The 26,712-nt window shown below is 35.9% G+C and overlaps 1 protein-coding gene across 1 annotated transcript; it reads left to right on the top strand.

The window, feature by feature from the left end:
• Positions 1-971: 971 nt before the first annotated feature.
• On the top strand, positions 972-26,403 carry LOC132263795 (potassium voltage-gated channel protein eag). Its single transcript, XM_059763779.1, has 16 exons — positions 972-1,228; positions 6,962-7,082; positions 7,158-7,270; positions 12,846-13,084; positions 13,158-13,301; positions 13,700-13,796; positions 14,751-14,905; positions 15,826-16,017; positions 16,172-16,330; positions 17,102-17,174; positions 18,916-19,115; positions 19,191-19,341; positions 21,169-21,478; positions 21,555-21,756; positions 21,820-22,098; positions 22,742-26,403. Exons 1-16 carry the CDS (start codon positions 1,150-1,152, stop codon positions 23,519-23,521), a joined length of 3,294 nt encoding a protein of 1,097 aa, XP_059619762.1. The 5' UTR covers positions 972-1,149; the 3' UTR covers positions 23,522-26,403.
• The last annotated feature ends 309 nt before the right edge of the window (positions 26,404-26,712 follow it).

Raw genomic sequence — 26,712 nt, 5'->3', positions numbered from 1 at the left:
GTCTAAAAAACCATTTATGTTGCTTTGTATGGATTTGTTATCCACTTAAATTTTGCCTGAACTAAAGTGGTAAAACGTTTGCCTTCATCCACAGAACGTATACTTTAGCAAAATGGGTACAATGTATGGAAAGAGATTTGTGAACATAAGTCACAGGTGGATTTTGCGGGTTTATGCTGAAGAAACATGTGTTTAAAATTTTCTTACTCTCGAAGAGGACTGTCCTATGTTATTTTTCACATCATAATTTTAGTCTTTCTCGGAGCAACTGGCTTTTAAATTTTGTGCATGGATTAAAGAACATAAAATATCCATATTGTATTTATAATGTGTATTATAAAAGATGTGTAAATGTTTAGGAAATTTAGGCGCATGGACGCACTTCCACGGATTTTTTATTAGTTTAAGCAAAATTTGCACATTCTTTTACCTGCATAATACACAGGTGTTCAAATATAGCTATTTTGTTATTTTTCAGATCTGTTTAAAAATGGAAATAGTATGGGGGTCAAACTATTAAGGACATGCACTGAACGCTTTACTGCCCTTGTTTTTCCTCGTTCAGAAGAAATTTATTCAGGCGATAGATTATGCATTTTTACCAAGCTGGATGAAACGCAAATATTTGCATTCCATTTTAATAACACGTTTAATTCTCCAGTGAGAATTTAATTGGTTGGCAAATATCGATTTTTGAAGTATTTAGCTTCTCCATGTACATATCTCATCCATACGAGAGGGCACCAAGAGGGATAATAAAAAATTAACAGGGAATTATTTTCTCTACGCGACATTGGTTCTGCTCCTTTGGGTCTTTTTCGTTGCGAATACACTTAACCGTGATAGCGCACCTCCACGAATGCCAGTATAAAAGCAAAAAATGTTCATATCCGGCCGGATTCTTCACAGAGATAAAATTGTAGCTATTGTGAAATGCTTATAGCAGTGCTGTGCAGTGTGATGTTTTTGCACGTGAGAGCAATCCCAGAGGATTTATAGTGGATACACTTCAGGATGGGAAAACCCTTGGAGAGTATGTGATTCTTTCTTCAGTTGTGTTTAAATGTGAAAGTGGTTGCTGAAGGTTAGTAGGGGAACCATCGTGAAGGAGTGTGTCGTCTGCAAAGAGTCAACAGAAGAAGACGCAAAATGCCAGGCGGAAGAAGAGGTTTGGTTGCTCCACAGAACACATTCTTGGAGAATATCATCAGGAGATCAAATTCCCAACGTAAGTGGAAGCAATTTCTTGGTTGGCGCGAGAAGATGAAAATGGCTTTCATCTTCTTGAGGGTATTTGCACACAATTAATACTTGAATCAAGTATCTCTTCCTCTCGAGTCCCCTGAAGCTCCATATCTTACATGGTGAGAGCTTTTACACCCCGCCATTTGAGCAACGATTCAATGACAGATTCAGCAACTGCTAAACATGAAAGATATGTAATATAGAACTGATTACATAGCGGCTTTGCCAAAAAAATTCAGGCACTTTTACACTGTCAAATATTTCTAGGAAAGCAGTTTCTCCACAAAGAATGTATATCTATATTTGTGGAACGGGGAATTTATATTTTTAGGCCGCGATGGACATATTGAAATATGTACAGTACAGTAATAATAGAATTAAACGTTTATTTTGCCGTCCCATTAATTTTATTTTGAAATTAGTGTTCTTTAATGCAAGTCTTATCTATTTAGGACTCATTGTGATGGCTAACGTGCTTTACAACATCAATTATAAATGTGGACAATGAAAGAATGAAAATATAGAGTGTCATATTTTTCGACACAACATACAAATAAAATTTTTATTATTTATTTTTCAACACTGATGAATTTTCAAAGTTTACTCTGGTTCAACGAACTGCTCCTTTTATCCTCAATTTTAGTCTCTCTGTGGGGATTTTATCACCAGATATATAGGAATTTTTTTTCTCAATGTTTCACCACAACCAAATATTTACAATAAAACCCCATTTATTCTTGCGCATCCTTTTCATCCATTATATTATTCTGCCACTGCGGCAGAAAATTCTAATTTTTTTTAATTGTTTGCTTTTGCGTGTTTTGCGCAAAACGACATAATCAAAAAATTTGATTATGGGACACATTTGAAGAAGAATGTAATGCAAAGGAGGGGAAAGCATTTGGCCAAGAAGACTTTATGTTAATAAATTTATGTGCGAATTGAAATCGTAAAGAACTTTATGTGAGTTTTGGAATTTGAGAAAGCGCGACTGAGTGAAATATATATGTGTAGAGTTATTTTTCGTTCTCTTAGTGTTAAGGACCTCCTCAGCAGTATGACAATTTTCCCAACTCGTACCTAAAATAATCTTGCGTGTATGAAAATGTTAAATGAATATAAGACTGCTTCTTGTCTCCTATTTTCTTCTATTTTCATGATTTTCTACATGAATATATAAGCAGTGGAAAATCCCGAAAGCACATACAAACACCACTCTGTTGACTTTGCAAAGCGTGTGAATTTTTATTTTGCCTGTCGTGCTACAGCAATTTTCATTACCTTCACCAAAAACACAGTAAGATTTGGCATAAATATTTCTCCTTTTCCTTTTTGTTTCACAGTCTGTTCCGCAATTTTGTCACCTTCTCACAGCGGGCCCAAAACTTTAGTCTCTTCTATTGCAGGGAGAGTTTTACCTTTGCTTTCACTGTGCGTGAAATGTCGAGAAATGTAAATATTTAAATTATATAATTTGCGAAAAGGAATTATGATGATTGCTAGAATTTGTTTATCTAAATAGCGAGGAGGAAAATCTGTGGGTGTCAGGAGAGGAATAAATTGATGGCTGAGTTCTGATACAATTGATATTTATTCTGTTATTGAATTTGATTTTCATATAGTAAACTGTATTTTATTTCCGATTTATCTCAAATCCGTTGTAACATTCCCATTTCCGATGTGTGTTCTCTCAATCCTAGGCATGATTTGCATACATACAAGTTTTTCAATTGAATTAATTTACAAAAGATATTTCCACAACTCCAAATACATTTAATAGACAATTTTATAAGTCAGCATTGAATGGAGATGATTAAAATATATAGTTTCTGGTCTAAGTGAAGACATTTCTTGTGAAAACTGTCATAACTCATGATGATTTTAATGTTTGATAAAATCTTTTCTAAAGTTAGTCACATTTAACTTACGGATAAGTTTTTTCTCATGCAAAATGTAATTCGTTGTGCTAAAAAATTTTAATTAGAAGAACTTTATTTGCTGGGTTTATAACATTCACTATTATATACGAGTTTTCCCGTCGCTTATAAAATATTTGCGCATAAATTTACAAAAGCATTGTTACAGTCTTAATTAGTCGTAAAAATATTATCAGTATAGAGTGATTTAACGGGTGTGGCGTATAGTAATTTTAGGCATTACTCCTAATTTATTCCGGTATTTGCGAGGAAATGTATGGTGTGAATGCTAGTCGTCTGGTATAGGGATTAGGTTTGATTGAGTGAAAATAACACTCGGTGGGCGGTTCAACGCATTCTACAGGCACAGATTGTACAATCAGTTGACATTTCTCATGCATTCGAATTGAATTATTGTGGCTAACATGCCAAAAGGTGTCCTGAGAGAGGTAATTGAGAGCGAAACCTTCGAAATGCAATTTCTCACGCCAAAATACGATTTGATATTTGACACTTTCAATTTACCATGATGTGTGTGTGACTTGGGGGCTTTTGGTCTCTCAACTCACCAGGACTGCCTCGAAATGACAAGGAGGAACTTCTAGGGGCTCATATAGAATGATTACGTTGTACTTCTTCATTTAAGATTGCATCTGGATTGTTGCCAGATAACTGATAGTTAGACTACGTATGTGCGATGTAATTTAACTACAATATCCGTTTATTTTATAATAATCATTATATTGTAAAATAATAGTAAATGTAAAATGGTTTAGCATGGTCTCGAAGAAATACACATAACAAGTTGAAAGCCACTTGATCAATAAAGAAAATCAATATGGTGAAAACATGGTCGCTCTATTGGATAGGGACTCATGGTTGAAGCGCTCTCTAATTGCATCATTGATGACAATGGGATCGATGGTATAAATGGCAAATGTGTGAAGATGAGAGTGGGAATTAATACAAGTCATTGAAGTCTTCCATGACGATGTACAAATAATTCGAGAACATCAATTCCATTGAGTATTGTCACTTGAGGGGAGTCAGAAATTCCATGGCATTATTGAGACAACGCTCCGGAGAACAATTCATGTCCTCGACGAATTTATTCGTCTTGGAGTCGCAATCCTAGTTCATGGGAACTCATTTATGTTATATCAAACCTCCATGTTCGTGCGCCCGTCTTCATACACCAATGGAAAATGACATCCTCCGCTCAGAAATCTAAGGAATGACTAGAAGATGCTCTTATTCAGCAATGGGGATAATTATGAGTAGCGAAAATAATGAATGACAAATTGAAGAGGGATATTTCATTGCTCGATGGAGCGTGCTTTTTCCATCTCTCGTCCTTTCCTTCACGCAGAATTGCCCACGCAAAAGTCTTGCTGTCCCACAATGTGGATAGATTTTCCCAATATTGATTCATACGCCACTTTTCTGCTGAATTGCAATTAAAGGGGACAGTATGGAGAATGACAAAACATATATGTCAAATCAGAAATGGAGGGAGAGAGATGGTCAGAATTTCAGCTGATTCCACATATGCATATGAATGTGTATAAACAGGAAGAGGAAGTGGGCGAGAAGACAGAAGAAGGAGAATCGGTTTGTAAATTTTGACAGTAACCATCACGGTAAACAACGTGAAATGACGAATATTTTAGTACAAGTAAAGTAAAATTTACCAAAACCACAAATAGGATGTAAATCTTGACTGTATAATTAATCGTGATCATCAAAACAAAGTGTAATTGATATTCTACTTAATAGAAGGGTATAATATTTGGACTTTAAATATATATTGATTTTCTTACTCATACACACATATACCCATGCATATGTAATTGAAAATCTGATTGATTCAAAATTACGTGTCTAATGCATACATACATAAGTTTGAAAAACTATTTTCCCTCAAGTTCCAAAATGCAACTCTAAATTCATAAATTATTTAAAATTCCAGTTACACGGGCTAAAAAATTGCGGGAATGTAAATATTTGCAATACCAAAGCATTGGTTTCGTGAATCTAATCAACAATCTTGATTCGAAAAAATCGTTAAGGAAGTTACAAGCTAAATGTAATATTGCATAAATTTATGTTACGCTCACTTCATTGACTTGCAAATAGTATAGGGAGTGTAATTCATTATGTACATATTATTGTCTAATTTATCATTGCTTTTGTTCTAGAAGTAATGACGTCAGACACAAAGGTCATAACTGGGAAAACCATACCTATACTACGAGAGATACTTAAGTAAAAAAAGCTATTGTCTTCAAGATTATCACTTAGCAAAAAATCATTTCGAATTTATAAGTGTTACAGGTAATGTCTGAAGGGGAAAAGAACTCATGCATTTCATTGCACTTCGGTTAAATTGGGTGAGTGGCACGATTGCCCTTGACAGATGCAGTAAGGAAAATAAATGGGTGGATTTTAATGCAATTTCTCCCCTCATTTCACAAATGTGCATCTAGAATGGGCGGCGCTGCCTCTCAGATGAGTTTGTTCGATAAAGGGGTTGCCTCCACCTTGCGCGCCACTGAAAATTTTTCTTTTCGTGTCGAAAGTGAAGTGAATTCTACCCTGATTTAATGATCTTCGTGGGGATTTCGTGCCACAGTCATATAAAGACTAGCACGGTATTCTGTACATGTACATGTACTTATAGAAATTTGTTTTCTGAGCAAAAAAGTTTTGACATAAATGAGAGAGAGAGTGTCAAGCAAAGAGAAAAATGGCTGATGATATTTAAATTGCAGAATTTTTTTTTTACTTTAGTGCTATTAATAAAATACTTATCTACAGAAAATGATTTAAAAATTACTTAAGGGATTAAAAAACCTGAAGTCCCTCATTCCGTTACGAGGTTTTACAGATAACTTTTAGAGAGACTTTTTGTAAAAAAATAATCGTAATGGATGGGTAAATATTTAATTGTCATCGAAATCCATGTCATTGAAATATGGCTATTAAGATAAACATCACAAAGTCTCCACACAGTGACCCAAATAGTCGATTTCAGGATGAGGAGCTGCCTGAATTCATCCTGACCATTCGTTGGTAAGCTTCTTCCTGAACAGATGATGGGCGATCGCCGTATTATCCCTGGGCAAACAATTGGTTGGGTCCGGGGGCGATTAATGGGTGAGTGTGTGGCAAAAACAAACACGTGGCTTTGTAGGTTGTCTGCCAATGGTGGGTGTTGTGTTGATTGTGAGAACTTGCTTCACGATGAGCTTGAAAGTTTTTAGTGTGCAAGAAAAGGGATTGGGGAAATGTCGTCATGGCGAAATTGGCTTCCGCAAAAAGGCACTCTCTCAGCCGGTTAATTTTCACTATACGGAGATTTATTGTTGTACCAAAATTAGCCTGACTGAAAGCAATTATATTTACTCGCAAAATGAATTTTGAGATGGCGTGGTGACGTGGGTTGAGTTTGAGTGAGTGAAAGAAAATCTAATTATCCCCGTCTTCTAATATTGTTCCGGTGACATTTTCACAATATATATTCATAATTATAATTTTCTTCAGTAAGTATACATACTCACACCTACAAACTAAATTATCGACGCGATAACGACAACAATTTCCTTACAATGTCGCAATTGTATCTCTCCAGCTTGTTGATGCCTCTCGCCTGTTTATTGCACGAACACACATTTCCCATGTGATCTTTTTAATCCTCCCCAGAGACAACATGACACAATATGTATCACAATAACAATGTATTATTAATAATCATCTCTCCATATATTCTCATGAATTCTATTTGGTCTTATCTTCCACAGCCGATAGTTCCTTCCTCCTGGCTAACGCTCAAATTGTGGATTTCCCCATTGTTTACTGCAATGAATCATTCTGCAAGATTAGCGGCTACAATCGAGCGGAAGTTATGCAAAAATCATGCCGGTAAAATCATCGGTCTTTCCATAACTTCTTCCAAAACATTTCACTAGTGATCTCACAAACCGATTCTTCTCTTAGCTGTGGTTTCATGTATGGCGAATTGACAGATAAAGAGACTGTGGCAAGACTGGAGTATTCGCTGGAGAATCAGCAGCACGATCAATTTGAGGTGTTGCTGTATAAGAAAAACAGTGAGTATACAATGTGAATTTAATATAGTTTAAAGTATCATATTCTGTTAAAAAAAATCTGCTAAAAAAAGTTACGTAAATATCAGTGTAATTAATTAGAATCATATGGGGAACATCGAACAAATTTATACAGCGACAGGTGATGAAGTAGACTATTTGTCAAAAAAATGATAATAAATAATTACACAATTAACTGGGCAATTGCAGAACAGGTTATTTATTGTGTGAAACGACAACGAGCAAAAGTGACTTTTCAATTATTAATTTATCACAAAATGTGCAACATGGTTTAGTGTTTGTCTTCCTTGGCATTATGCCAAATTGCTATGGTAAATAGGGTTGAAATCTTTCACCACTTCGTCCAACAGTTTGAATATTTAAAACACATCAAAGCCTCATTTAGTACCTACATTACCTACTTTATAATCTTTGCACCTTTCAAGTGCAATACAAGAGTGCTTTAGTTAGTGATTTCTGAGAAATCTACAACCAAACAAAGAAAATCGAGATGAAGTTCTTGTCACACGAAACGTTATCACAGTAGGTTTCTTTATATCACACGCAAAAATTGAACATAATAACCGTTGCTCATTTATGTGCACAAAGAGTGAAACACGACACAATGAGATAGAGTAAATTCATCTATGTGTTCGTGTATATTGGATTCACGAGCATCCCTTACCGCCCATTTTCATTTTCCCTTTTGATACAAATTCCCCCGTTCATGTTGGTATGGAATCTCTTTTCTTTAAGCACAACAGCTCCAGGGATATTTTGCTACTTTTGTTATAATAACGTACAAATATTTATGATGGGTTCGACACTACTTCAATACAGTTACCCTTTGTATACTTATATAAATATACATAAATTATGTAAAAATTGTCATTCCATGTAACAGGGCTGAAAAATGCTTCCTTTTCTCTATGAGATTGCGATATTATGTAAAAATTTCGTTATAGATTTTTGGACTTGTTCTCGGAATTGCGAACATATATAATGAAGTGAGATCTTAAGGAGCATCAATTTATTGAATGAGGAAATCCAATAAGAGAAAATTGACGAAATAGTGTCAAGAATTGTGCGTTTTCCAAGTAATTTTCTCAAAATTTATAGCAAAATGTTAAATTATGTGTAACACTGAAGTGATGATAATATATTAAAGACTAGTCTATTCATGTTCTGAGCTGAATTTGCTCTCCTTATGTGGATCGCTTGTGGCTACAAAGGAGGCCAATTTGTGGATATCTCATACCTCAGATTACCCGAAATTTATATTAATGGAGTGACGCGGCATCAAGTTGGAATACATTTAAATTAGCACTTCTAATAACCAGGAGTTTTCTAACCAGTACAAATTCGGGCACACAGTCCCCAATATAAAATAATTTGGTCAGCATGGAACTCATTAGCGAACTAATACATATGTATGTACCATATACATGTTTGTATACATAGCTACATTCATGTACCTACTTAACAAAGCTTTGTACACATGTTATGTGTAATTAGTTAAATATTCACAAGATGAGACTATATATGCTTATAAATCTTTATTTGAGATAAATCGCTCGAATTCGGGAGTGTTCAGAAAAATTACCTGAATTTCTATTTTGAATGTTAAGCAGACTAATGGAAGTCATTAAATGGTCGTGACTCACTTCTACCCTTTGCAGTAGTCAGTATCACCCACTAAGCAATTTATTACGGCTCTTCCACCCTTTTTCCTCTCTTTGGACAACGCAAAAATATGTAAAGGTCATGAGTTACGAGTCACTCGCAATAACGAACTTCACCTCTAACCCAATTTCCTCAAAGCGAAAATGAGTGTTGGAAGATAGACGAAGGAAGGCATGAATGAAAATGGGAATTTAAATATTTCCTGGCTAATAAAGCCACTATCGAATGAACCACCTCTTCATTCCAAATTCATTAAATTTTGCACATTGACACCAAATAAACCCGTACACCCAGTGTTAGACCGCTTTCCCAAACACTACGGAGTGCCCTTCCTTTAGTTATACATATACATGCATGCACCCCTGAAAAAAACTCAATTTCCGCAACATGAGTTTGCAATTTTACACGATAACGATTGCACAATTTTTAATTCTCAATCCTATCTCTGCAGAGGGAAATCTTCACGAACGTTTGTACGAATATATAGTTTCAATGCATTGCAAATTCGCATGTGACCTCCTTCGGGAAGTATCACTATAATCTCACATTTGGTTCATTTTGAATTTTGCTACCTTGCCCAGGAATAATTAACAGTGACTACTGCGGCGTATATTATTAGAGCTAGACGAAGCTCGCTCTATTAATAATATGGCGTTTGCTTATCACGTCCTTTTTTGTGTCGTTAATTGTGTCTTAATAGTCTTAAGTGCAAAAAATAAATCTTCAAAGTGTTATATGACTAGATTTTTCCACTATATCTACTCCCCTGAAAAGCGCACCTAATATATGTATATCATGTACTGTAGCAAATAAGTCTTCTAACTCAGCTCTAATTTATCTTTATTGAGATGCAAAATTCTCAATAAAACATTATTATACTAAACTAGGTCAACACTTACATAATTCAAAATCCACACTAGATGGTGTGCTTACCAGAATTCTATCATTGTGATTTAAGTCTATTAATTTCTCTTTTTATGTTTTAATTTTTGATACAAAATTGTTTTACAGTGTTTTTTAAAGATACTATAGATGTATAAAAAACGGATCAATTCATATTCAGATTCATTCATTTATTCAGATTCATTGCTCAGTCCTCCAGAAACATCATCTCACGGGAAAGTGTAAAATTTTTAGAAAACCGAAAACTTACACATGAATAAAACTACAAAAGCATTTTTAATAAAGGAACGAGAAAACTCTGCCCACATTTCTCTGAGGAATTGCTAACAATTGAATAAATCACTTCCAGGTATCAATTATGCATGGAGATTCCAATCAACAGCAAACTTTCCCACAAATTACGTTAATTCATTTCACATCGAATTACATTACCTATTGAGAGAGAGAAAGAGAGAGAGAAAGTGACACAATCAGAACGGAACAAATTCAATTTTAATATGTTCTATCTCACAAGTATCATGACGGAATATAAAATACATTTTCCTTTCCTGCAATATAATCATAGAGATTATTTAAAGGGTCAGAGAGTTGTGACCTTCGCAACAGACTAACTTTGCAAAAAGTTTGTAATTAATCCATATTTATGTTACACAGTTTCAAGCACCAAACATCCAACATCAAAAACCACGGTTAATAGTAAGTACACAACAAATGTTATAAAAGGCTGTTAAATTCTTTAGACATTCTTGCTCTTCTATTAGTGAATTCATGTTCCAAGAATGTGCCTGTTTCACGAAATTTCCATCATACATATCTTTATTAACTTCCCACTCATCAAAGCAGTTTAAGACTTTTGTATATAATACAAATGAATCGCAGTTGTTAACGAGAAGAATTTATCAATACCTATATTTTAGATAGCTCATTTTCAAATAGGTAGTTTGATTTTTCATCGCTGTCAATACCATATGCTGAAACGAGTATTAAAATTGTTTCGTAGTTTGTTGAATTTAAAGCCTTTCTTTTGTATTTGCTCATTTTATATTCAATTACAGCTCAAAATGCGTTTGTTGCTTGAAACTCTTTTATCCAGTTTCCCTTTAAAAACTTTTCATATAAACTTTTCATTGCAATAGCAGATTTAATTTATTTGTTAGTTCACTTCGTTTCCCCTTCTCATATATGGCTAGTTTAAACTCAAATAATATATATGTTGAGAAATGATTATCTTTAATCTTCTTCTTCAACATTTTCAATTCATCGTTGTATCATTTAATGACTCAAATGAAAATCCTTGAATTTCTTCACTTCAACCAGAACTTTTCACATGACGGCGCTTGATTATTGCAAACGGAAGGTAGAAAATGTGTGTTTTCCTCTGAGTGTAAGAGAAAGGCAGAGATATTGAACACGAGATGCATTAGGAGTTGAATTTTTCATAAAGATTTCTCTCAAATTGAAGAAAGGAAATAATAAGTTTTCTCTCCGTCTGATATACCCTTTCCTCCAACAAAAGCACCCTGTTGAGATAAAATTTTCTTTTTCATCGAGACTATAGCTACCCTGAATTTAGACGGTGAAATGGAAGTAAGGGAAAGTTAAAAGGTTCGGGCTTGTGAAAATAGACGGAGTTTTCTGGCTTCATGGAACCCCAAAAAAGTGAAAGTTTATTTGAGAAGATTGCTTCTAAAGTGGTGCTCGATGGTTTATTAAATATTGATTTGCTAGTCAATTCAATATGGAGAGGAGGTGTTTGAAGCATAAAAAGTAAGTCGTGAACTTCGCATGAAGAAATCCACCGCCTGTCAGTCAAATTAGTTTATCACTGCGATTTTACCGTGACTGTTCAGTCAGGAGTCGTATGGTGTACTTGTCAGTTACTGGTGGGTTTTTCAACATCAATTTTTCTATAGTTATTGTATCACTAAAGCATGACGCGTGATCATAAGAACACTTTCTCCTCCCATGAAACATATGAACATTTGTATGTTCATATGTATCTAAGCCGAGACCTTGAATATCAATGGCATTAAAGTATATGCATAATGGAGATAAGAATAGTTGTTCGAGAAGGTTCACTTTTTCAATAGTTCACCAACAATTGGATGAAATTATTTAAAATATTTTGAACATACTTCTGAGATTATATTTTGGGTATATGGGTCAAGTTCGTTCGAGCCAATAATCGTCCTTCCGTCAACACCCAGGTAGTAAAGCATTATTCAGTAGCAACAGTGTGTTTCTGCATGTATAAGTAAGGTTTTCAAACAGTTCCATTGACTATTCTATACATACATATCAACTGGGGAAGTAGGGAAATTCATATAGACATGAAGACAGATAACATTTCGGGAATTCATGTTAATATTCTATTAAGAAAATTGCAAACATTGTGATTAAATGCCATATTTTTTAGATCTGTTAGATTGAATAAAGAAAGAACAAATTAATTTATTATCTTTTGATCAACTTTAAAATCCATTTTTACTAAAAGTCTATTATTGAAATCCAGTTTATCACTATAATTTTAATTTAGAAAAACACGAACGATAAAGATACGGAATTATCTTACATCCTCAAGAAGTATGTATGGAACATCTTAGAGACAATATCAATTTGTTATGATCAGAGAATCATGTTGTGCAATGCTCTCCATAATCCATAGCCTGGCAGATTCAGTAATTTGCAACACAAGTTGTTGCGAATATTCCTACGCAGATGCTTGGTAACATATACATTTTATAGGGGAAATTGGATGGGATAGTTGTAAAGCATAGCACATCATTGGGGACGCATTCGTTTGTATCTGCCTGGAAGCTGTTTTTGGTACTGAAGCGTTTCCTGTTAAATTCATATAGAAGAAGAATTACAAACATAATTTAACTAATATTTATTTAGGGGTACCATTTTATCAATATCAATAACGCAAGAGGAAAAGAGAATAAAATACAATATTTTAAGTGAAATATCGTGTGCGATCTTTCTTTTGCAGAGACACCATTATGGTTGCTGCTCCAGATTGCTCCAATAAGGAACGAGAGAGATCTCGTGGTGCTATTTTTGCTCACATTTCGCGATATCACAGCACTGAAGCAGCCCATCGACAGCGAAGATACCAAGGGTGGTCTCTCCAAGTTCGCCAAACTGGCACGCTCCGTCACGCGGAGTCGCCAATTCACTGCACATCTTCCAACCCTCAAGGACCCCACGAAGCAATCACATTTGGCTCATGTAATTTTTTTTGTTGACATGGTAGTGATATGTGTATATGAATAGATTTTTATAAAATGTCTGTATCTTGCAGATGATGTCATTGAGTGCAGATGTGATGCCACAGTATCGACAGGAAGCTCCTAAAACACCTCCACACATTCTCCTACATTATTGTGCATTTAAAGCAATTTGGGATTGGGTGATACTATGTTTAACTTTTTATACTGCGATTATGGTGAGTTGGTCATCCAATTTTGTTATTATGCTATATATGAAAATGCTTTGAATTAAAATCACAATATAGAATAGGAATAGACGATAATAGGGTTATAAAGAAAAGCAGACTTACACAAAAGAATATTATTTGGATATGTTTTTCTTTACTGAGTGATACATTTAAAACGTTGAAGTACATACTTTTGGTATTGCACTGCCTCAAAGAATTCCTTAACATTCAATCTTCGACCTCTTCTTCATTCTGTAAGACTGAATTTAATTATTATCCTACTACAATTATTTATTCATTTGACACATGTAAGAGACACATTTTCAGGAGATTCTTGGAAGCAGGAAGTTAAGGAATAATTGACGATGATATATCACCTGCTAATTGAGTAATTTTTGTTATTTCAGGTACCATACAACGTAGCCTTCAAGAATAAAACCTCAGAGGATGTGTCACTTTTAGTGGTTGACTCTATCGTAGATGTTATATTTTTCATAGATATTGGTGAGTATTAACACAATGTAGAAGTTCTAATTTCAATTATATATTAATTTGATTACGTAAAAATCAGAGAATCAAAAAGCAGAAGCTAATATGAAATTCTTATGTGGAATTCAGATTTAACAGCGTCTTCTCATCTTTCTCCGTTCATAAAATGTAATGGTGTATTTTTATGGCACTGTTAAGAAAAGAGATTTAATGAAGGAAATCACGTGAATTTAGAAAGGTAAACCCACAGCAGAAAGAAAGAAAATGATAAATTCGACATGAGAAAGAAGTTATAAAAGAAGATATATCAAATAATTTCATTGAATTAATGAAATATATATAATTCCGTTATATCTCATGGCTGAAATAAAAAAGGTATATTCTCGGGGTAGGTTTAAAGATGGAATGGGATGTGTTGAAAAAAAAAGGAAAGACAAATTTTGCATTATAATTTATGAAATGTTTATTTTCTTAGGCTGTGTTCAGTGGATTTTGGTCTCGAGTTACACTCATTCTTGGGAACACATTATATTAAGGCTTTGAGTCGACCTTATTAACGAAGAAAATCATCTCCATTGAGGTACCATGTCATTGGTAGAGACTTGATTTAAATTGGGAAAGTTTTTAAAGCGTACATAAGCATATAAAATATCTATATTTACAGTGCGTCTTGCAATATTTCCTGATTTCTTTTTTTAAATCCATCAAACACTTTTTCTACCCCATTAGTATTAGGATTAGTGTATGGAGAGGCGCTTTGGATAGTGATAAATTTGCCATCCACACTCCGTACAAAAAGGGATGAGGTCTTTTGGCCTACACGTCAAGTGTTCGTGATACATATCTGTGGGATGCTCAAGACACTTCAGTTTAGGCTGGAGACGCCCGTCTATTGATTTTCCCATGCCATATCTCAATACAAATGTGCATAGTCGGTTGGTTAAATGATGAGGAAAACTTTGATTACAGTATTAAATTTTCACACTACGTTCGTGGGGCCCGGCGGTGAGGTTGTGAGCGACCCCAAAGTGATACGTATGAACTACTTGAAGTCGTGGTTCATCATCGATTTGCTCAGTTGTTTGCCTTACGATGTCTTCAATGCATTTGATCATGATGATGATGTAAGTATTCCAACCTGTTCCACAGCAAAATTGCTTATGGTAAAAATAACACGAGTGACATTCATACTTTATTGCAAGAAAATCGCTTATGATTCAAGATTTTCAGTGGGATGAAAAATTCATTGGAATTACAAGAGAAAAGTCACATCGTATTATGGAAATTCACCCCTTATTTGCTCAGATATTGCACATCTCTTTGAAAATGTTCCATGAATTTCGTCATCTTTTGTAAACCTAATATTGAGGTTCTAATCAGTAGAAAATTTGATGATTCATTTACTGCTCTCAATTTGATTATATTATATGATTTGAGATGAATCACGCTTACAAGCAAATGATGTTTAAAAACGCAATTAAAGTCAGGTAAAGATCAACCATATCACGTTTTCGTAAAACCTTTTACACTTGTATTACTAAATTAGTAGCTGTTCTGGGACATACAAATCTCTGAATTAATTTACAAACCGGGTCATGACATTAAAATTATTAAAATAAATTCCTAGCATGTAGCTACATATACTTCCGAAAGGGGTTATCATTCTATGGACTTTGGGTAGCAAAAAGGTTTGACTACTGCTTTTCATTCTCAAGATGTTTTTCTTCCAGAAGAACAAAGTAAAAACACTTTTTCCACTATAAAAAACACAAACAACAATTTTTTTAGATACATTTAAAAATGTGTGAGTACATTCTACAGTGTTATGAGTTACCTCTCTTTTGTGTTGCGTAAACCGTATGTGATACTGTCGAGAGTTGGATGTGACGTAGATTCAAGGGTGGGTGTTTTATGATGAAGAAGTTGTAAAATATTTAGAGATTCATCTCATGAAATAATTCTCACGTACTTTGGCCCTATTGATTTCCACCCCCTTCGCAGTGGCAAAAATAATCTCCAACCATTGTTTCATCCCCACTCCTAGGGTATCGGCTCCCTGTTCAGCGCTCTCAAAGTCGTGCGATTGTTGCGACTGGGACGGGTGGTACGGAAATTGGATAGATATCTCGAGTACGGAGCAGCGATGCTTATTCTATTGCTCTGTTTCTATATGCTGGTAGCCCACTGGCTCGCCTGCATTTGGTATTCCATCGGTCGGAGTGATGCAGACAATGGAGTGAGTTGAAACTCTTGTCGCCAGATAGATTCCCCCTACACTTTACTCTCCCATCCGGAGCGATTTTTCTCGGCCAGCCTCAACAAATCAAGCCCTGCGTAATTCCCTTCTTAAAGTTCACTCTTTTCTGTCTCTTTGCCACCCATTACAACAGATTCAGTTCAGCTGGCTGTGGAAGTTGGCAAATGTCACCCAGAGCCCTTATTCGTATGTCTGGTCCAACGAGACGAATGCCCCGGAACTCATCAATGGACCATCGCGGAAGACCATGTATGTCACAGCTCTCTACTTCACAATGACATGCATGACCTCGGTGAGTGATATCTTGCACGATTATCCACCAATTAGGGAAGTCCCTCTGGTGAGGATTGAATAATAACAGCTCCTGCTCTGAAAGCTCCCCTGGGAATCCGTCCAATCACGGTGAATTAATAACATGGCATGGACACGGGGGTCCTTCTTCCTGTGCTATTTTTCTAACCAACACTCATTCAATTTACCAAGCCCAATATTTTCTTTAGTAAGTTCCGTTCCTACGACGGATTACACGCTTTAAAAGGGAGAAATATCATCGACGTGGGTTGAAATTGTCGGAAGAGAGAGCTTTTTGATGTAGAAGTTTTGTGTGAAAAGCTCTTATGCCGAATACCATCTGAGACGCTCTCACTGGTCAGTGCTATTCGAGTCAGAAGAATCTTGTGTAAAGATAATTATAAAATTAACTAATGAAATATTTTTAATAAGATGAATCTATGAAAACAGCTAAGAATAATAAGGTAAACCAATTCAGATGTTTTTATATGAATTCCTCTATCTCAACATTTGTTCATTCATATTTTTTTTTATCTACATACACTTAACTTTTCCTAAAGTTAACACGTTCCTAAAATATCAATTCTATGCATGTCTTTATATGTAATGATGTTTACATTTTTGATTCATTTGCATAAAAGGCACTGCCGGCCAGAAGGAGTGTCTCAGGAAAGATGAAGTACAATTTCTCTTTTTAGTTGTGTAGTTTGTGTAATTAGGAGAGAAAATATGCTAGCTAAGATGGAATTTTTGTTCCTTCCACTTCTTGTAGGTGGGTTTCGGAAATGTCGCTGCCGAGACGGACAACGAGAAGGTGTTCACCATCTGCATGATGATAATTGCAGGTGCGGTGTTCTACGTTCCGTTGCCTCGTCTAATTACAATTAATACAAATGCCGTAGCCAGTTGATGGTGCCTTCATTCGCAAAATCAGATCATTCACACTTTTTTACTCACCATTTCACATTTTATCGTGAAAGTGGAGAGATGGTCACATTGTACAATAATTTAATTTAATTCAACACTGCATAGTTTTGCCTCTAAAAACACTTTGAGCTAAAACATCAAGAGAATATCACACTTTTCACATTTTCTTCACTCTGTCACAATATAATGCTATACAAAAGAGAAAAAGGGGTGGTAAATTCTGTACTATCAGCTATAAAGAATTTTTGCTATTTGTTCTGCTATTTTCTTGTAGAAGAAGATACTTTGAGTGATATTTTGGTTAGAATGTTTCAATTTTATCACCAGTATTTTATGGCTTTCTTTCTATACATTAATATTAAAGCTTCTCTCACACTTTATTGAATCACTTGTGCAGAAGAGAATTCACTCTGCCTGGAAATTACTATATTCCCTACAATTTTTTCCTAATATTTTTCTCGTTTCTAAGATTTCTTCACGGTGGATGACAATTTCATACAATTATATTCAACTTAAATATTCATTTAGCAATAATTTGAATAATTCACATTTAATGGTTCTCCTTGTGGGTGTTTTTGCTTCGTTGGCATCTTTTTGATATTGATACATTTTTTTTGTCTCAATATACAACTTAAGATGTTCAGTGAACCTTGTTTCTTCTCTAATCGATGGATTGTGACCTTTTTATGAAAAACACCTTTCATTGTTTAGTCAACCTTAATTTTTCTATTCAAACGATTTTTTGAATTCTATATATTTATACATATCTTCATAACAAGCTATTATAATTTTCATTCTCGAGGTGAAGCACCCCACAGTTGCTTACAGCACTCGCTGTGGTGGTCTTGTCTCAGAAGAAAATTTTTAAGTCTGATTCTTCATAAGTCATTAATTTTTGTCACATCACAATCTTTGCTTCTTGGTAAAGAGATGAGAGAAAAAAAGTCATCCACCACTCCTCTCGGACCTTTCACTATGTAGTACATTTTAACCACAAAATCCTCACAGTCATACTTCAATGATGATTGTTCTCAATTGTCATCATTTGATGAGTGTTTATATACATACATACAAGAAGGGCATGTTTATTTCAGGGAATGACTTCCACTCTGTTGAATCTCAATTAAGTGGTGTTGCTGAGGAATGAGTGGGATTACATATACTGAGATTTACATGTGCTTCTAAAAGTAATTACAAGGTCGGTGAACTTCAAAATCCCTCCTCGTGTTGAGTACGGCTTGTATTCAGGGCGAAAGTTTTCCGCAAGAAGAGCATCACATTGAAGAAAAAGGGGATTTTGGCGTTCACCCCAGAACAAGATAGCATTGAATTCTTGTATAGCTCGGGTACTGGCCCATTGTAATTGGCACTCGGCTATTTGATCATTTTACTTTTGTATTCTTTTACTCCTTTCCTTTTATCGTACAATAAAGCGGTGAGGACAGAGACGATCCTCATCACGTCCCTTCTTGCTTCTCACATGCTATAATAGTCACTTTATATGCTCACTTTCGTGCGCCTCAGAATTACTGAGTTTTCGATAAGATCAGCAAGATTAATCTGAGGATTGTTATCCTCTATCTGGCATCCCTTCTTTTTCCCCATATCTTTTCTCTCCTTGTCTTGCGTTGCTTCTTCACGCCGCAATAACCAAAACAGCTCTGCTCTACGCGACAATCTTTGGTCATGTTACCACCATCATTCAGCAAATGACATCCGCCACGGCCAAGTATCATGACATGTTGAACAACGTAAGGGAGTTCATGAAGCTCCATGAAGTCCCCAAGGCGCTGAGTGAGCGTGTCATGGATTACGTGGTCTCTACGTGGGCCATGACGAAGGGTCTCGATACGGAGAAGGTAAGTCGGATGTGCTGCCCCATCTTATGGGAGCAGCCGGCAATTCGAGCTTTCTTCATATAGATTGACACGCAGGTCCTCAACTACTGCCCCAAAGACATGAAGGCCGACATCTGTGTGCACCTCAATAGGAAGGTCTTCAATGAGCATCCAGCGTTTCGGCTCGCCTCGGACGGCTGTCTTCGTGCACTCGCAATGCATTTCATGATGTCCCACTCGGCACCGGGTAAGTCATATACTACATCAAACCCCACCTTAACCAGTCCAAATGAAAATTCCTCAGCATCACCACATATTCACCTTCCGTCTGCAACTTTATTACTTTGATTCTTTATGCCTCCAACTTTTGATTGCAGTTTCCTAGTTGAACTGGGAAACTCAAGAGCATCGCATCCTGAGGGATTTCTGTCAAGATTCAAGCTGATGAAATTATGGTTTATTTCAAAGCTTACGGTGATAGGTGTAACTTAACATTGCAAAATAATCGATTTTTGCACGATTAAAAGCACTCCATATTAACTCATTTTCTAGTAAAATCGGCTAATTGAAAGGCTCATGAATTGATAATTTATTTTCAACAAAATATAATTATGTATGCAAATGTCATTGCGAAAAAGTGATCAATGAAAAACATAATTTTAAGGAAATTATTCAAGAATTATTATTAGATAAAAATTCTAAATAATCCTTTAACATGTTGTGGGTTTCGGTACTATTTTTTTTTTTGAAAAAATTGTAGATTATTAAATTTAAATATGTAATATTGCATTTCACAAGGTATTTCAGTGCAGTTTCCTCTTTCATGTTCGTTAGATGAGTTTCTAATTGCTGTTCACGTGAAATGTATTTAATTCATAATGCGAAATCTCGCCATAAATAATTTCCAATTGCAAATTTAATTAAACTTCTAGTGAATATTGCATTGCAATTAAGAACATACACATGTATGTACATACATATATATATATATATATATATATATATATATATATATATATATGGCATTTTGAAGTTTTACTTAGTGAATCAATACTTTGTGGATGGATTCTGCTTTGGTAGATTTTCTCAAATATGTCATATCCTTACTATTCATCAGGTACTGAGCAATTCAAAAACCAGACATTCTATGCAATTTCCTCCATGATTAAATTGTAAGTGAATGACAATTTGCAATACAGCGTCGAAAGGGGTTCAATTAACTCGACACGGTGGCAAAATCGATAATTGCATTTGATGGAGGTTGAATTGTAAACGTTTAATATGTACACCACTTCTGTGCTATGAGCCACTCTGGATAAAAAGACAGTATCTTCTTTGTATTCTTTATAATCATACATACATGCACAGTTTATATACACTACACATCCACACAAACACATAAAAGTATGTATATATACATATATTTATATACATATATAGTAAATATAAAGCCATGAAATATTTAATGTATGTAAGTTTATTTGAACGAGAATGAAAAGAGACAGGGATCTTAAGAACCTGAAGAATTCTTTGCTCTCTTGCACTGCTGTACACCTTCAATGCTGTGATGAGAGTTGGGAATTTTCTCTTAGAAAATCGATACGAAAATAAGTAGGGAGGAAAATGAGTCTTAACAGTGAGTGCACTATGTAATGAGTGGTAGCAAAAATTAGGATGAGACTTTTATCATCACTATTCTCCACATTGCACACATTTCACTATATTTTCTGATACACAAATAACAGTGCCATATAGAAGAACTATAGAATGGAAAGTTTTGATAAGAAACTCTAATAATATTTACTCTGCATCCCTCACTCAATGACCTTCTCATCCTTTTTGTGGCGGTTTCTGGTCTTTCTATGATGTTGTCTTTAACCTCTTTAAATACAAACTGACCAATTGTGGCGTCAAAATTAATTTTCTTCGTCGATTCTCACCCTCTCTGTGAAATTCTCATCAACCATTCTCAGTTTGCACCCAGAGTTCATAAAAATTTTTCCGAAGCACTTGATTGATTGACTGTGGAGGGAATTTCTCCACGTGCTAGCAATAATTCTCATCAATTTTGCAGGAGATCTACTCTACCACACGGGCGAGAGCATAGACAGCCTGTGCTTCATTGTGACGGGAAGTCTGGAGGTAATTCAGGATGATGAAGTTGTAGCGATACTGGGTAAGGGTGACGTCTTCGGTGATCAATTCTGGAAAGACTCGGCCGTGGGCCAAAGTGCCGCCAATGTGCGTGCTCTCACCTATTGTGATCTGCACGCAATAAAGCGGGATAAATTGTTGGAAGTGCTGGACTTTTATCAAGCCTTTGCAAATAGCTTCGCCAGAAATTTAGTTTTAACTTACAACTTAAGACATCGCCTTATATTTAGGTAAGATCCTGCGTTGAGATTCTATTTACTTTAATGTTAAGAAAGGCTAGAATTACGCTTTTTCAACCAACTACAGAAAAGTCGCGGATGTGAAGAGGGAGAAGGAACTGGCGGAGAGACGTAAGAATGAACCCCAACTAGCCACGAGTCAGGATCACTTAGTGCGGAAGATTTTCTCAAAGTTTAGGCGTACGCCACAGCCCACATCTGGGTCAAAGGACGGAAATGCGACCCAGAGTGACGCCGAGAAGGGTGACGCGGAGCCAGACCGAGGAAAGGTGACTCCTCCTCAACCACCCACAGAAAAGTTTGAAGCATTCTCAAGACTCCTTCCGTCACAGCTTCCCGCCAAGTTGACTCTGACGGAGGACAGTCGCGTTTTGGGGGCTGTACCTTCGCCTTCACCTTCACCCTCACCATCATCGGGTCCACCGTCGGCACGTGGTACTCGTGCCAGCAAATGGGGACGTCTCTTGGGCAGCTCCAGCGTGGACTCCGCTAGCGACACGAGCACTAAAGTAGCCGTCTCGAGGAGTCTCAGTGCCAGGGAGAGTCTCCGAGAAAGTGCACAAGGAAGGCAGAGCAGTACGTCCAGCAGCAACGGCGGCCAAGGAAATAAGGTAATCCAGAATCTCGAGGTTTAATTCTTCAGGCAATTGATTCGTAAAATATATGGGGTCTGAGGATTAACAAAATTGAGTATTAGAAAATTTAATCTTCAAGTCCGAGCATTTTATTTGATACATCATTTAGCTTTGAACACTCCTTTTTCAGATTTGCTTGAAAATTCAATTTTATTTTAAGAAGCAGGAGATTAATCTTCTCCAACTTCTCTTTATAAATCCGTCGAGATAGGTAATATAACTTTTGTTCTTTCGGTGAGATTATAATTAATTCCCATTGCTTCTGGATAGAAATCTTTGAACTTTTCATAAACGACAGTTGAATTCTTGACTGAGGTATTGAGAATGCCGCTCAATATCTTAGAAAAGAAATTTAATTCAAAGCCGCTTGAAGCTTTAGATCTGGAGTGAGGGTTTTTTCTGTAGAAGAACGCTGTTTTATTTTGAACGTGGAAAATCTGTTTGGGTTGAAATCTTGAGGAGATGGAATGAGTCTAAACAGAGCATATCCTATTTTCGGTCGAGGCGGTAATTCTTGGAATCCCATTGTGAGACGGAGAAGCTTAGCATATTTATAAGTCCTCAGAGGGATATATATAAAGCATATAAAGAGATGCGCCTTATTTTGCTATCATTTCAGGTATTTCCTAAGACACCAAAATTGTCGCCGGGTCCGGCGTCGCTCGCTCGTCAAGATACAATTGACGAGGGCGGCGAGGTGGACCCTTCACCGCCGAGGGATCGACCGCCCTTACATGTGGAGCGGGAACAGCGGACGTCTCTGGAGAGACAGCCCACTGAACGCGACAGACTCCTCGACCCGGCACTCATGGCGCAGAAGGAACGGGAGCGTTTAGAGAGAAACTTGTCTCTGGAACGAGAGCGCCAGATTGAAATGGCCTGCTCCCGTGCCACAACGTCTGACACGTATGACACGGGGCTACGGGAGCAGCCACCGACGTTGGCTCAGCGTGACTTAATCGCCACAGTGCTGGACATGAAAGTTGATGTAAGGCTGGAGATGCAGAGGATGTCCCAACGTATTGGCAAAATCGAAGACTTATTGGCAGAGTTGGTGAAGCGTCTTTCGCTGGAGCCCACTACATCGGGCGGCAGCTCTCCGGTTGCCGAGGAGGCTGGGCCCATACCGGTGGTTCCTACGACAATCTCCATGGGGACAATCACAACAAGCGTCGTGCCGCCACCCAGTACGAGTGGTGGTGCCTCGGCCACAGTCGTGAACCCTGCCACGAGCGGAGCTGGTTCGGGGGGCAACGGCCTGGGTCCGATCCTGCTCCGAAAGCGTCGCTCCAAGAGCAGGAAGGCCCCAGCGCCCCCCAAACAGAGCCCCGAACAGGCGCGACTGCTGGATACGGACCCACCCACGGCGCCCACCGCCCGCAAACGGGAGTTCCTCTAGCCCAGGATTTTGGCGCGCCATCAGACTGACAATAGTGGCGCTGAGCACTAAGGTCATGGATGGCGCCCCAGACGCACACACTCCTTCAGCCGGGCCTCCCTTTCGCTCGCAATTGAGCAACTCTGGGCAATACACCTTTAAGATACATTAGGGAATCGCATGTGACCAATTTTTGCTCTAAGGCTACCAAGAGATTCCCAAAAAAGGGGACTCAATACAGGGGAGGGGCTCAAAAGAAAGAAAATGTAGAGTAGATTAGGATGGGCAAATGCTCTGGATAAAAGTGTGCTTTGTGCTAAATTATTGGATGTACAGACTTTTTCAATTCAATTTTAGGTTTAGAGGTAAACTGAAGAGAATAATTGTGAAAATATATACACTCACCGGCTTTAGGTTTCCGATATTTTTGCTTCACACAAATCACGCTTATTCGTGGATTAATCCATTCATCAAACGTTTAACTATTTATTACTCTTTAAAATTTATTATTAATGAAATCTTTCTTTGTCTCATATAAAAATTTCGTCAAAAATTATCTTTGAATGTTTTTCGGAAAAACATACTCTCTGCGAAGGGGAGCTTCCCTTCTTAGACGTTTAAGTGTGTTTTCTGAAATATGTCAGCTTGTTAGCACTTGCGAGTTTTCATAATTCTTTATATGCATATGTAACGCAATTTAGTCTCTTCAAAATACCTCTTTTGATACATACGATATGAAGACATATGATTAGAATTATGGAAGTGAACTTGTATATCTTTTTCGTGTAGTGAGGGAAAAAACGAAGTATATTTCAACAAAAGAAGTAAAAATTTTTAAGAATTTATTAAATTTTAGGAATTGCTATACCAGATCATACAATGTTCAAATCAAAATTTATAAGCTCTGACGACAATTAATGCCTGAAAACTGTATGTCTTATAAGAAATCAAATGAAGCACATTTTTCAGCAGTATTGGTCACCCTAAACTACTTAAAACAATGAGCAGAAAATTAACAGAATATTCCATATCACTTAATTTTTCCTGATAACAATCTCTTATTTACACTTAAGTACAATCCAGGTGAAAGCATTTGTATATATCTGCTTCTTTAAATCGTTTGAGAACGAAAATCATCTCACAAAGTACTCCGCTATCAAGTGATTTTCGCATCTTTGTGTAAAAAGAGTATAAAGATATTAATAGCCTGCCATTTTAAAAACTAACACGTGTGAATAAACTGACGAATATTATTAAACTATAATGTGGGATATCCCGTCAGGTACTACATAACGCTGCATGAGAACAAAAGTTGCAAGAGATTATCGCCAACAGTTGGCCTCTAGCCTACTCTTATAATTAGTTGAAGAAATCATTAATAGAGTATGTATTTCGATGAGATTTAGCATAATAACATTGCAAGTGCAGAGAATATTCTAAAAGAGACACATCAATATAGGCATGAGACGTGGTATGAGATGCTTAACTTTCAACTGAAAGCAATTCCTTTTTATCCAGAGAGTATCAATAAGAGTTTAAATAAATACTAGATAATCGCCTTATTGTCGGCCAATTTGCACTGAGAATTAATATAAATAACTGAATATTGTATATTTTAGTGACGCGCAATCCTGTTTTTTTTGTCGATTTCGTGATCTTCAAAATGTGCAGGATAATACGTGATTAGGTAGTAAATTCATAGGACCGCCAGAAAACAAACAAGTAAGAATAGTTTTTAAATGATACTTAGAATTCTACATGTAGATTATGATTAGATGAATAATTTATGATTGAAAAATATAAATCAATAAAGATACTATCTGGAAGCTGTGCTACACACTTTTTAGAGCTTTTTCAATTTATACATCGTCTGAAGATGGGGGAGATATATAAAATTCAATTATAAATAAGTCGATGAATGAATGTGAAAAAATATTGGAATTTCCCATGAACAATATTTGAGTATTTTTCAATATCCTCATTTTATTCTCCTCGTTAATTAATTATCTGTGATAACATTTTAAATGCAAACACTTTTCCATTCATGAATTCTCCCAGCTTCATAATAAATTTATCTGATTAATTAATTCACTAGTATTTTGCAAAGAAGTAATCAAATAGCTGCATTACATGAGAAATTTTGCTTTAGAATCCATTGTAAATAAAATACAAAAATATGAAAAATATTAAGGCCAATGCAAAATGTATATGTACTGTACATAGAAAAAATTGGAGTATAAAATTTGAGGAGACAAAATGAATGACCACACTGGAATGCAATACCAAAATTTAAAAAAAAAGTAATTATTACCTCTATTTCTAACGATCAAACTAAATAATTAGCGAATAAATTGAATACACATTAGACAAATTCAAGATTCCTTTCAATAGGTGATGAAACTTGGAGCGAAATAAAATGTAGGCTATCGGAATAGACAATTCTTGAAATATTTGTAAATAAATTCTATAAGGATATTACAACTGACATGCTGTGTATATAATAGAAACTGCCTAAAGTGGAATAAAATCGCAAGGAATATTAAATCATGGTTTCACATAGAAACAATCACAACTTTTCTAGGTGAGATTGATACATAAAGAGCCACACCAAAAGAACAATGATATAGTTCATAAGGGGTAAAAGTTTCATCACCGTTTATTAATTGATAGATAGATAAACAAACATCTTTTGTTCATGGCGCTATTGAATGCATTTAAATGAATTAATGAATTACATACAATGTGAAGAAAATTTTATTTGAGTTTGAAGTGCATAGAAAAAAAAACACGAAAATGATAAAGTGAATGACTTAAAATATTTTTATTTCTTATTGGCAAGCAAACACCTCAAAAAGAATAACGAGGAAAATGTAGTAAAAATTTGAATGAAATAATGATAAATTGCACGTTTTGTTAATAATTTATTTATTCCGAAAATAAAATCTTGTTAATAAGAAATTTAATGAAATTTGTTTTTAGTCATTTTTTTCTTGTTTCCCAATTATTTGTCCTTACCACACCAAAATTAAAAACATAAAGAGTTGAAGGAATAATTTCAACCGGGATTTTCGAATTGTGACAACAAATATACAAATGTCCCAAAGCTTTATTCGAATCGGTTTTCGCTCTCAGTTCACAGATGGCGTCAAGTGTACTACATGAATAAATCCATAGTCGATTGCTGGTATTTTTTCTACCCACTTTATCCACCC

Source organism: Phlebotomus argentipes, unplaced genomic scaffold, assembly GCF_947086385.1.
Source record: "Phlebotomus argentipes unplaced genomic scaffold, Phlebotomus argentipes genome assembly contig_39, whole genome shotgun sequence".
In the NCBI taxonomy this organism is placed as follows: Eukaryota; Metazoa; Arthropoda; class Insecta; order Diptera; family Psychodidae; genus Phlebotomus; species Phlebotomus argentipes.
This window is presented reverse-complemented; position numbering and strand designations above follow the sequence as displayed.